The following is a 13,746-nucleotide window of genomic DNA, read 5'->3' on the forward strand; positions in this document are numbered from 1 at the left end:
TATTTTCAGTCGTAGCTATTGAAAGCAAAATGAATTTAAGATCAAATATTAAAACATACACTTCTCATTGGGATGCCATCATAAGACAATAATTCTTTTTACCTTTACATACAGATAAGTCTAGGGAATATAGGTAACCCCCGGGTTACGAGCGTTCCCTTAGTTAATGTTTGAAATTATGTAAGTGCCCCCTAGTGTTTGCAAACAAGTCCTGAAACTACAAATCTTGCAGCACCACAGTTCGTCCTTACGAACAACCACAGAAGCTCTGTAACATTCATTCTGAATGTCGCCAGCCAAAATGGAGCTGAGCTCCGTTCGGGCCTCATGCTCCCCACAATTGCTTTCCCCCCACCCAACCTGCCACACCATGTCACTTACCTTGTGAAGATCCAGGAGTCTCCAGCCTCTCAGCCATGTACCCCCCTCCCCAATGCTCTGTTTGGGCCTCCTCCAGTCCGTTGCAAGCTGAAATGGAGCTTCTGGGGGGCGGATCCGGCCCTCCGACGCTCTGTTTGGGCCTCCCCTGGCCCATTGCAGGCCGAAATGTATCCTGTGAGGGGCGGATCCGGCCTGCAACGGGCTGGCAGAGGCCCAAATGGAACTGCAGAGGGGCGCACACAGCTGAGAGGCTGGAGAGGAGATTGCTTGCTAGATCTTCATAAAGTAAGTGATCCAGGACAGCAGATTGGGATGGGGTGGGGGTAAGCAACTGTGGGGAGCATGAGGTATTTCAGTGGGCCAGGGAGGCCTTGGGTGGTCTTAGGCAGGTGGCCTGTTCCATTACTAGGCTCCCCATGGCCTTCCCCACCCTGAAAGACCTAATGTGCACTTAATGAGCCTTGCATTTTACTAGTGAATGTATGGACAAAAGAAGGGAGTGATCCCGTTAAGATACAAGATTCACTCCCATGAATTTTTGGGTTACAAATGGGTTACATTCATAACTCGAGGACTACCTGTACAATGGGGTGTTTAAGAAAAAGGAAATATAACTGAATAAAATATAACTAGTTCTCATCTTAAGTTTAAAGTCTGTTCTTAAATTTATTGAATAATGTGGTGCAGTCCCCTAAAACTACGCCAGTGTACATACTTGAGCATATTCTGCTTTTTACTAAAATAGTATCTAAACTGCAGGGGAATAGTAATACGTAGACTAGCATATGGTAACTATACAAACATACCAAAATAGAAATGTAAAGGTAGTATAATTGGAAATGGAATAGAGATGTTTGACTTGGAGTAGTGAACATTTCATCTACATTGTATTTGTAAATATGTGATTTGCAAGTTGTCTTGTTCTGAGTTAGCTCTACACTTGTATTAAGATTTCTGCCTTGTAAAAATATTTGTAACATACAGGTAGTTTTTGATTTACAATCATTAGTGTAACACATCTAAAGTTACAATGTCATTGAAAAAAGTGACATATGACATTTTCACACTTGATGACTGTTGCAGTATCCCCATGGTCACATAATCAAAATTCAGACATCTGGCAACTGTATATATGACAGTTGCAATCTCTGGGGATCATGTGATCACCTTTTGCGACCTGACAAGCAAAGGCAATGGGGAAGTCACTTAACAACCATGGTACTAATTTAGCAACTGCAGTGATTCACTTAAGAACTGTGGCAAGAAAGGTAAAATGGGGCAAAACTCACTTCCTTAGCAACAGAAATTTTGGACTCAATTAGGGTCATAAAGTTGAAGACTGTAATTTCACCCAAACTCAACAAATCTGTCTGGGATTTCATTCACAGATTTTCAATCAAAACTGAGTCAAGCTAATGTTGTAGTTTAAAAACCTGACAACTTATGTCAAGATTTAAGACATACTGCAATCATTTTTTTAAAAAACAAACCTAGTAATGTATTATCTATTGCCCAGTGTTGGGCAAAAAGAGCAGATAAAGACAAACACGCACAGGCTCCATATATGCATATTTATTATCGAACTTAAAATCTACAGGCAGCTCAGTGACACTAGGCAAATAGCAAAAGCCCTTAAAATGTTTATATTAAATCAGATTTTAAAAAAACAGATTAAAGATGCAATCGTGAATAAGAATGTACTATCTACTAATATTGCTTTATGAAAAAGGTTTTAGTGAAGCAAACATGGATTAGTGACCTCAAAAATATACATTAGATATAAAATTTCTATTCGTCAACTGAGTCCCCAAGTAGTGCTTCTAGAACTTTCAAGTTTTAGTATATAATTTATTATTCAAACAACATTTAAATTAAATGAATTATTGAGTTAATACCTTCCCCAAATGTCAGATACCATTTATTTAGCAATAGGTCACATAGAAGAGAATCTTCTGGCAGCACATAAAGCAGTAAAATATTACAGTTTAATATATTAGAGTGTCATCCAATGAATCATATGTTCTATTATTATTCCCAGTTAAGAATGATATTGAACCAAGCTAAATAGTCAACAGCATGATGAACTAGGTTTGGGCTTTCGGTGAAGATTTATCGTATCTGTTTGAATCAAGTGATCTGATCTATCATCAGTAGCAAGAACTCTTCGAACAGCTTCCTCAAAAGCTGCTGCAACATTAGTGGCATCTTTTGCACTCGTTTCAAAGTAAGGATGGTTGCCATTGTTTCTGCACCAGACCTGGGCTTCTTCTGTAGAAACTTGCCTCTCGGTTATATCAACTTTATTACCCAGTATCACAAAAGGGAATGTTTCAGGCTCTTTCACATCTGCGTAGTAAATGAATTCTTTTTTCCAGTTGCTCAGATTTTGGAAGCTTTGAGAATCATCTACACTGAAAGTGAGAAGGCAACAGTCAGAACCTCTGTAGAAGGGAGTCCTCAAGCTCCTAAACCGTTCCTGGCCTGCAGTGTCCCATATCTGCATTGTGACAAAGTGTCCATCCACTTCCAGATCTTTATTTAAGAATTCTACACCTATTGTATGGAATAATTGGGTATCAAATTTGTTAGTAACATATCTGTTCATAATTGAACTCTTTCCAACTCCTCCATCTCCTAAAAGGATTACTTTAAGGAGCGATGATTTTGTTGCCATTGTTTCAAGAATAGATCCTTTATGATCTCCAGATCTGCAAAATAAAACAAGACTCACATGTTGCAAACATTTCAACATAAATTCAACATGAAATATTAACTCTATATGCTAGTGAATCAATCAAAAATATTTTCTTTGTTCGTCAAAAAGAACAGAAGACTGATTTTAGTACAATTAGATATTGTATATTCCACAAATTAGGCAGAAATTCGTACAGTATTCTAATGGAAAATACTGACCTTTGGAGACTGAAGCTAAAATACTTTGGCCACCTAATGAGAAGAGAGGACTCATTGGAAAAGACCCAGATGTTGGGAACGATTGAAGGCAAAAGGAAAAGGGGATGGCAGAGAATGAGATGGTGTCATTGACACAATGAGCATGAATGAAAACTCTGGGAGACAGTGGAGAACAGATGTGCTATGGTCCAAGGGGGTCGCCAAGAATCAGACATGATTTAGCAGCTGAACAACAGCAACAATTCTAATGGAGAGGACACTATAATGACACAAAATAAGCTTGGGTGGCAACACCTAGCCAACCTTGGCTGATCTTGAAAGAGTTCAACTTGATTAGGACTAGGATGGGAATGAAAAAACATTCCAGAAAACCATCACTAGGAGTCAAACTTGACTTGAAGGTTTTTTTTAATCCTTTTAATAGCATTTTATTAATATGATTCCATTCTGCTTTTGATTCCAAATCACCCTCCTCAATTGTTAAAGAGTTATTGCAATATGGCAATTTAGATTTTGTAGGCATATCCACTGCCAATGCTGCAGACAAGACAAAAGGGTGTGTGTGTGAGATGAAAAACTCCCAACTTCCCCATGATACGACTGGAACAATGCAAAGTAAAACAACAAGAAGAATCTAAGAGAGAATTTGGGGGAACTGTGTAAGTAGCATGTAAAAACAGAAGGGAAAAATACATTTCTTTATATATTTTTCTAATTGACTAAGTAGTACCAAATGTAAAGGTACAAACAAAAAACAAATCACTTTATTCCTTACTTCCTTCTATGATAGTATACTCCTACAATCTGACTATCATGTTTAAACACATTTTCAGTAAAATACGGACAATAAGAATTATTCTCAATTTCAGGTCTTATATTAATAATAATTGTCTAGATCGGGCCCCAACCTGTGAGCTGCGGCCAATTTGCAACCAGGCCATGCATGCAGCTTCATTTGCACAACTGATGGGCGCTGGTGTTCAGAGCCCCACTTGAGCGAGCACCAGCACTCACACCCATCACTCACACAAATGAAGCTGGGCACGTACGTGTGTCTGCCCATCACACAAAACAATCCCCCTCCCCCCGCACCAGGCCGCCAACCCGGAAATGTTGGGGAATGCTGGTCTAGGTAAGTAATCAGAGTAAACACTATGTAATTTGCCAAATAGTAAGACATATAAATATAAATATATTTGTTATAGTTATCCATTTATTTTTAAGATTTGTAAGGCCACCCAACTGAAACTGTGATTCTAGGTGCTATGAGTCTTAAAAGCATTAAAAAATTGATAAACAATACAAATATAAATACAAATTATAAAATATAAATATTCTATTTATAGGACATAAAGCCCCATTTGATAACTCCTTTGTTAAGTACTCAGGAAATTTATTTTATGTACAGTCAACCTTTCTCAAACCAATATGATTCAATTTCCTTAAATGTGACAAAATTTTATTCATGTATAGTGCTTGTAAAATTCATTGTGCCCACACTGCCTTAATGATATCCGTTTATTTCATTTAAAAGAAAAATTGCTTAGTTTATCAATCCGCAGAATTATGGTCAGCAATCATAATACAGCACTACAGGCAATCCTTGCTTACTAAGTGCTTATTCAGCAACTGTTTGAACTGAAGGCTTGAAAAAGGTGATTTACAATACTCTTCAAACCTACAGCCACTGCAACATCCCATAGTGATGGGATCACAATTCAGGAATTTGACAACTGGTATACATTTATGATGATTCACAGTCACATAATCACAATTTGCAACCTTCACAGCTGGCTTCCAACAACCAAAGTCAACATGGAAGTCAACAGTAAGTCATAAGTCATGGCCATGTGATCTTGCACTTAATGACTGCAGCCATAACTAATGCCCTAAGTCAGATGTGGTCATGTTTCACTTTACAACAGGGTGGATAAAAATCAATGATTTTTTTTAAAAAATAAAAAAAAATCGGATTTTTTTTATTTAAATCAGATTTTTTTTATTTAAATTCAATTTTTTTGATTTTTATTGAATTTATTTTAATAAAAAACTTTTGGGGTAAAAATCTATCGTAAGATAGTTTTCTATTTAAGATACAAAAATAATTTAGTTTATTCAGCATGAAATGGAGCTTAGTTATGTAGCACAAGACTATATTCTGCAACACTGGGACTATCGGTGAGTCAACAGCAGGTCAAAGGAGTAGCAGAGATGACAGTTGCTCTTTAAAAATTATGATTTAAATCAAGTTGATTTAAATCAAGTCTTTTTACTAGTGATTTAAATCATGATTTAAATCGACTCTATTTAAATCAAATCCACCCTGCTTTACAACCACATTGCTCAGCATTTGTTACAATTTACAATCAGTAAGTGAGATTGTTTCCCTCTGCAGTTTGCCATACGTTGTTTTTATTTTAAATGAAATGTTCTCATGATTTAATTAGGGCATCTGTCGGAACCCTGACACATGACCTGGATGACTGAGAATCTCCATAGACTAAAGGCTTCAACAAAGTATTGAGTGAATGGTCTGAATACCATTCAGACTGAATGGCCAATATGATATTTGAGTTTTTTTCTTTTTAATAAATTTACAGACATTTCTAAAATTGTTTTCACTTTGTCATTATGGGGTACTGAGTGTAGATTAATGAGAAAAAAATGAATTTCAACAACTGTAAAATCAGGCTAGAGCATAACAAAATTGACAAAATTGACATTGCTTAGCACAATGTAAGCCGTCCTGAGTCTACGGAGAAGGGCTGCATATAAATCAAAATTTAAAAAAAAAAAAAAAAGTGAAAAGGGTCTGAATACTTTCTGAATGTACTATACCTTGGGGGAGTGCTGACTAAATATAACTGCAACTGAAATACCTAATACTATTATGTATTAATGTAGTATATTTGGCATGTTTATATATTACCCATATTTACTTTTGTTTTTGTAATTTTAATCTATTTTTATATTTATAATTGTTTTTATCTGCATGCATTATTACATAGTAAAATATGTGTTATTATTACTCTGCCACTCAGTCACCTCGAAGTTTGAGATGTGTGGCATATAAATTTAATAAATATATTTGTTACTTCGAACTTACTGCATTTGTAGCTGTCTTCTCAATTTTGGATTTTTTTTCTAAACCTGAATATCACAACATAAATATTGGAAAACAGTCTATTTTAAACCACTTTCCAACATGCATTACATCTGTCACATCTAGATTAATATCTAATCTTCCTTTGCTACTTCTCTTTATCTGGATGTGCATATAATAAGATATTTACATTTTTGTCACATTTATCATTTAAATTTATTTATCATTTAAATTTAAGTATTATTACTATATGAAACATTTGATCAAAATAGTTACCTTTACTGTTCAGTGTAAATCATAATTAAATACCTGCCAAAAAAAGAGAGATATTGTATTACTACTGAAAACATACTGCCAGGTACGCATTTTAAAACTAATATACTTTTGTTTTATTATGAAATGGAATATACTTAATATGTTCCAAAGGAAGTTATAATCAAATTATACAACATTACATAAGCATTTATTAAATTTCACCACTTTCAACTTGTTTTCAGTGAAATGAAACCTTTGCATACCCATTTTTTAAAAATTAAATTGAATTCTTATGTATTTTTACTATACACTAGTAAGTGAGAGGGAGGAGGAAACAACATTCAGAATTTAAACTTCATATGAATATTTTATATTAAATTACGCTTTGCGTCATTCCATGTCAAGTAGACAGGCGAATAGAATTGCTTACAGACAAAGTTAATTACTGCTCTGTATGCACATTGTTTCTTCAACGATAATACACAGTGAATTTTCTTGTTTTTTTTTTTCCTTAATGTCTGCAAACCCATGGCTGATACCTTGCCTGGTATCGGGAATGCCCCCCTAGATGATGGAGTTGCCAATTTTGCTAAATTGGCAAGTGGCTTAATCATCACTAACCAATGCAAGGTAATTAATATACCAGAGTTTTTGTTTTTTGTTTTTTTTAATTTGATTTATATGCCGCCCTTCTCCGGAGACTCAGGGCGGCTTACAATGCGCTAAGCAATAGCCTTCATTCTTTTGTATATTTATACAAAGTCAGCTTATTGCCCCCACAACTGGGTCCTCCATTTACCTACCTTAGAAAGGATGGAAGGCTGAGTCAACCTTGAGCCTTGGCGAGATTCGAACCTGCAGTAATTGCAGGCAGCTGTTCTTAATAACAGGGTGCTTTAGACCACTGTACTACCAAGGCCCTTAAGAGTATCATATACTGAAAGCATGATCAGCACAATAAATTTAGCTGAACTGTGAAATTTTATACCTCTAGCTCATTTATATGTCAAACAGTCTGGTGGTAAAGATAATCTTTTTTAACAAAGCATCCATGTGTGCAAATTATGAATGTCTTTGGGCCTTAATTCTGACCAAAACAGGCTGGATCCAAAAGTGAAGTATGGTGAGTTTTGTAGCAGAAATGACGTTCTTTCCAAAGACATAAAAACAAATTAAAAACTACAACATGGAGATATTTGCAACCAAAAAAGGGTGAAATTTGCATAAACCAGTAATATCATATATTTATGTACATGTGCCTTTGCAGCTAGTTGGTTGCAAAGACTCTTACTGCAAATCCTGGATGGACTGGAACTACTGGTCCAGTTATGTCCTAAATCAAAGCATAAGGACTCAAAACAGGCAACACGTTTATTTCATGAAATGTTTCATATACCTTGCTGATCCATAACAAGAGGCAAAATTATATTATGCTTCAAACTCTGCACAGGAACTTAAACCAGGATGTGTGCTAATTCACAAAGTTTTAGCTCTCTGATAGGTTTCAATGGGCTGCAGTCCCTGCACAAATTGGTTACATTGTGTCACCTAGAGCATGGTACACCAAGGGTGGCACCTCTAGCTAGCCACACCCCAACATCTGCCTCGCCTTGTGGTGGCAGCTGTGGCAACCCATCCAGCAAGACCCCGCATGTCCCCCAGTCCACTTCTTCCGGCACCGCATGACACCGTACCGGAGCAGGAAGCCGAGTGATGTGCTGATGCCGTGACAAGGCAAGCTGGGGGGAGTTGAGCTGCCCGGTGAGGCAGGTGTCGGGGAATGGATGGCCTGGCTCTGGGGGCCCTGAGATAAGCTGGTATGGAGCACGTGGGGTAGCTCTACCTCCCCTGCCTCACAGCCACAGCACCAGCACTTCACTCAGCGTCCTGCTCTGGTGCCACGCCACAAGAAGTGAGCCAGCAGCCACATGGGCTCTTGCTGCACATGGCTGTTGGTGTGCTGCCATGAGGCAGTTGTTGGGGCATGGATGGCCTAGCTGTGGGGGCCCTGAGGTAAGCCGGTGTGCAGGTGGGGCAGCTCCATCCCCCTCACCTCAACTCACCTTGTGTTGGCAGCACCGTGAGCAACCAAACGGAATGGGCAGGCAGCCGGTAGTGCAGACACTTAAGTTGGGGTTATTTTGGGGGTAGGGCCTATATTGGGTGCACAGGCAGAAAACATGCTAGGGCTTATTTCTTGGGATAGGTCTTATTTTGGGGGAAACATGGTATATTGGCCATTGTATCACAATGATTACAGGAAATATTAACATATTTATAAAAATTAGACCGGGGGAGGGGGGATAAAGTGCATACTTTCAGATATATTATATTACAATTCCCAACAATCTCTTGCCATTAACTAATCAAATGTAAGGGTACTATGTTGCTAGTTCTGGAGTAGATTGTTTTATCCTACATTTAATCATATCTAGTGAAATAGTGAATAATGTTAATATTTTTAATTTTTATATTCCACATTACTTTCAGAATTCTCAACTATTGAATTCAATTATGAATAGTTTTACTATTTAAACAATATGTTACCCCCACTGAGATTTATATAGCTGTAATCCTATGAAAAATGTCTTAGAAGTGATGCTTTAAATCACGGGTGTCAAACTTGGATCACGTCACATGACAGCATGTTACGTATTGTGATATTTTTTGCCTTTGCAGAGCTGGGGTAGGCATGACCTGCGAGTGATGCATCTGGCCCACAGGCCGCCAGTTTGACACCCCTGCTTTAAACTATACTCATGACTTAATATAAGTCTAGCTGATATGCGTATTTGAAAGCAGGGTGGATAAAAATCAATGATTTTTTAAAAAAAATTAAAAAAATGTTTTTTTTATTTGAATCGGATTTTTTTATTTAAATCGGATTTTTTTGATTTTTATTGAATTTATTTTAATAAAAAACGGGTTAAAAATCTATCGTAAGATAGTTTTCTGTTTAAGATACATAAATAATTTAGTTTATTCAGCATGAAATGGAGCTTAGTTATGTATCACAAGGCTGTATATTCTGCAACACTGGGACTATCGATGAGTCAACAGCGGGTCAAAGGAGTAGCAGAGATGACAGTTGCTCTTTAAAAATTATGATTTAAATTGAGTTGATTTAAATCAAGTCTTTTTACTAGTGATTTAAATCATGATTTAAATCATGATTTAAATCGACTCAATTTAAATCAAATCCACCCTGTTTGAAAGTCTTGAAAAAAAGGCCATAGTTATTTGAGTCTTATTCAAATAAACCTATAGAAATAATCATACAAAAACTCACCAGATACTTGATGCTATTTAAAACTGCAATTTTCCAGTAATCTTGATAGTAGAGGCCACAGATCACTAATATCCAACAATTGTGGATATTGCGTACAATATCCAATTGTGTACAAACATTTGTTAGAATTTTGAAATGATTGTGTGAACTGTAATAAAGCTGAACTATGATAAGTCCTATAAGCACTGGAACAATTTGCCAGGGCTGTTGACCATATATCTCCTTAAGAAATAAACCCAGCATCTTCACTGTGCCACTAATAAATATGGAACTTTTGGAAACAGTTCACTGAAACAATATAATAAAATCATAACTATATGTCAAAACATATGTCATAGTATATATGAAATATTTAATAATGAGCACATTATGATGTGTCAATGAATTCAAACAGATTTAATCCACTTTTATTTAGTGTTTTAAATTGAATTTAGAATATTTACAATTTAGAATAATTTAGAATTCAAAGCTAAATATTCCGATCAATACTATGAAGAGCAACTTGAGTAGTTGGGTATAATATAGCACAACAAATTCATTACATCCAACTGAGAACTATAAAAATGCACGATTTACAGAGCAAAAGTACATACTATGTGTCCTCTTTTGAGTGGATTTATATAGTCTATGGGCTTGGGGTAAAAAAACCCTGTATCATTGTATCTTTAATTACAGTCTTCATGGGTTTGGTTTTGTTGAAAACAAAAGTCAGGGTAGTTCTTTACTCTTTGAGTTTATAATTAAAAATTGCTTCTATTCTTTTAAAATATTGTAAATACAGTAAATACAGTTTACAATTTTTTATCTTGCTAAAGAAGAATTTTTTAAAAAAAATCTGATTGTTTTCATAATCAGCTAAAAAGGTTATTTTGCTCTCTTACCCACCTAGACACAGCTCATGTCACCTAGGCCAGTTTTTACACTTAACTGCACAAATAGGAGGAAATAATACTTCTTTAAACTCAATTTAATCAAAATAAAAACAGGCAGAGCAGCAAACTAAGTAGCTTGATTATCTCTTTGGGGAGGGGGGGGCACGGATTTTCCACATGAAAAATGCAACAAAGAGGACATACATAAGTTGTTGAACCGTCCTGACAGTCGAGTCATTTTAATCAGTTTGGCTTATTTGCCCCAGTGATAACTTGGTCATGCGCCAACTGAGAAGTACAGAAGGGAAGCAATTTCCCAACAAAACGGCCGTCTCCTTCTGATCACGGGACTTTTAATCATGCCACTGGAAGGGCATCTTAGGAGGACAACTTTCTCCCTGTAAGTTAAAAAAAGGGGGAGGGGTAATTGTGCGGGATAAGATACTGCTACCTGCCCCCGAAGGCTTTGTTTCCTCAAGTTTCACTTTAGGAAGCCCTACAGCCAGGACCATTTGCAAGAGGCTCTGCAGCCCCCAACTGCCGAGGCGGGCATTTTTCGAGTGTCCATACAAGCAACGTTGTCTTTAGCACCTCCCTCTTGCACCAAGGAGCGACCAAGAGCCACTCTCGATCGGACCCTCAGAAAACCTTTCCTAAAGAACCGATGGGAGACGAGGGAAACATCGCTAATGCCTCCTCCCCATCTACTGTAAGCGGCCATGAAAAGCGCAAGCCGACGCCCGGAGTCCTCAGGGCCAGGAACCGCACCCCGGAAGAACTGGGTTCTTTCTTGAGCCCATCCATGGTAAAAGGCCAGAGATGGGGCGCGCTCACCTGTCAAGAAAGCGGAGAGCCGAAAACTGGCCCGGAGCACTTGCGGCCACCGCAACAGAGAGGAAGGGAGAGAGCTTGAGAGGGAAATAACATGGCCGGGGCTGCGCTATGAGGGCGGAATCTGGCCCTCACGTGATATCAGACGAGGACAGCCTCGCCTCCCCGATTCTCGGCCCAACTGAGCGGAAGGGAGGCTGTTGCTAGGCTACGAGGCCTAGACTCGCGGTTCTAATTGGAGATTGTCTGCCCCGTCCCGCCTCTACGTGTGTCCGTTCTGCTTGCTGGGCCCCTGGAAAACAGCGAAGCTACTACAGTTCGTTCCTGTTTGAAAATTTCGCTGAAGAACAAGTTAGTTAGTCTTCCTCCAACTCTTTTGTTTTCTGCAGGTCTAATCTATAAAGTATTTTCTTGGGTTCTGATATTTTATGCCTTTGAATTATGCTACTTGGACAAGATTATTAAGAACCAGGCCATCAATATGCTTGATGAAATAGATCCAAAGTAATCACTGGAAGCCTTAATAATGAAACTAAACTTTACAAAAATGAACGCATAATTGTTTTTCCAAGGAGATCCTAATGTTAGTAAATAAATTCATTGAAATGCAATAAAAAGAGACCTGCAGGATATAAGATATCTAGTTGCTATCACTATGGATTTATAAAACAATATTTAGTGAAATGAGGCAAATCTCTTCGGAAAAATACCACTTTTCCATTGCAACTTGTAGTGTGAAGTCATTGGGCAAATTTCAGCTATGTATGAAGTAGCCCTGTTCTCTATCCTTAGAACTGAAGAAGACAGAGCACAAAGGTTTGGTCTAGCACACGATCTGTGCTGAATGTTGCATCAAAATGGTTATCAATAAAATACCTAATCATCCACATTTTCAAGAGATGTGTTTTGCCTCACAGATGCTTGTGGAACAATATAGATTTTTTTAAAAAGCCATTTGTAATGCACACTAAACTGAGTTTGTTGTGATGTTAAGAGATATATTACTTGGAGATGTAAACTTACACTATTATACACAGTCAATGCTGTGTCGTTTATTTACAGCCATAATAATTTGCAGCAAATGACAAGACTATATGATTGAACAAAGGATGAATCTGAAATGTACCTAAGACCAATATACTTGATAAGAAAAATGCAGTGAACAATTAATAGTCTAAAAATTAAAGCAAGTATATAAATATCTCTGCCTTAGCAGAATGCTTACAAATGCTGGGGGAGTGGCAGCAGATGCTGGAACAAAGATAACAAGTAGTTTGAATGAAGTGTGTGTCAAAAGTAAAATGACCAGATATATAAGACAGTGAGTACTGGTTATATCAGGAAAGTCATAAGATCAATGTAGTGTGTGATAAGAAAATATGGGTCAAGAATGAATGGGTGCTGCATGAATATACTGTATATTGAATACAAAATTGAACAATAGTACAAAATAAGAACATAAAGGCAGTTTGGTCACATCAGTGGTGGGTTGCTACTGGTTTGCCCCGGTTCGGGCAAACTGGTAGCAGCGGTGGTGGGAGGCTCCGCCCACCCACCCGGACATCATCATACGCTCTGCACATGCACAGAAGCTTCTGTGCATGCACAGAAGTGGTGCGCGAGCGAGTGAACCAGTAGCAAAGGTAAGTGAAACCCACCATGGGTCACATGGGAAAAATGAAGGAGGAATTAATCATAAATATGTAACTAGTTAAGAGTAAAGTAAGATTGAGGAAGTTGTGAATAGATGGTTGATGGGATCCTTCAGAAAGAGTAAAGTTTTAAGAACAAAATGTAATGAAGAAATAGAAGTATAAATATTGATATTGAACTAAATTCAGTTTTTATTATTTCAAACTGGATAGACAGTTTGGTCTAATGATTAAAGCACAGGGCTAGAAAGCAAGAGACTGAGTTCAAGTTCTGCCTTTGGCTGTGGAAGCCACCTGGATGACCTTGGGCCAGTCACTCTCAATCCAACTCTTCTCACAGGGTTGGTGTGGGGAAAATAGGAGGAAGAAAGTGTGTTGAAGATGTTTGCCACTTTGTGTTATTTGTAAAAATAATAAAGATGGGAAATAAATAATATTGAATTTTTTTCC

At 37.4% G+C, this 13,746-nt stretch overlaps 1 protein-coding gene across 5 annotated transcripts; it reads right to left on the reverse strand.

Annotated features, from left to right (window-relative positions):
• Nucleotides 1–1,938: 1,938 nt before the first annotated feature.
• RAB9A (RAB9A, member RAS oncogene family) lies at nt 1,939–11,779 on the reverse strand. 5 transcript variants are annotated; one of them, XM_087895284.1, is made up of 4 exons: nt 11,648–11,755; nt 9,942–10,006; nt 6,674–6,706; nt 1,939–3,089 (listed from the first exon to the last, which is right to left on the reverse strand). In XM_087895284.1, exon 4 carries the CDS (start codon nt 3,053–3,055, stop codon nt 2,450–2,452), a length of 606 nt encoding a protein of 201 aa, XP_087751410.1. In that variant the 5' UTR covers nt 3,056–3,089; nt 6,674–6,706; nt 9,942–10,006; nt 11,648–11,755; the 3' UTR covers nt 1,939–2,449. The 5 variants fall into 5 exon arrangements, 4 of the variants coding, with proteins under 4 accessions (XP_087751410.1, XP_060542674.1, XP_087751411.1 ...); XM_060686691.2 differs by lacking the exon at nt 9,942–10,006 and having other exon boundaries at nt 11,648–11,779; XM_087895285.1 differs by lacking the exons at nt 9,942–10,006; nt 11,648–11,755 and adding an exon at nt 11,018–11,148.
• Nucleotides 11,780–13,746: the final 1,967 nt, after the last annotated feature.

This window comes from Pantherophis guttatus, chromosome 5 (assembly GCF_059756535.1).
Source record: "Pantherophis guttatus breed Tessera chromosome 5, ASM5975653v1, whole genome shotgun sequence".
NCBI classification, from domain to species: domain Eukaryota; kingdom Metazoa; phylum Chordata; class Lepidosauria; order Squamata; family Colubridae; genus Pantherophis; species Pantherophis guttatus.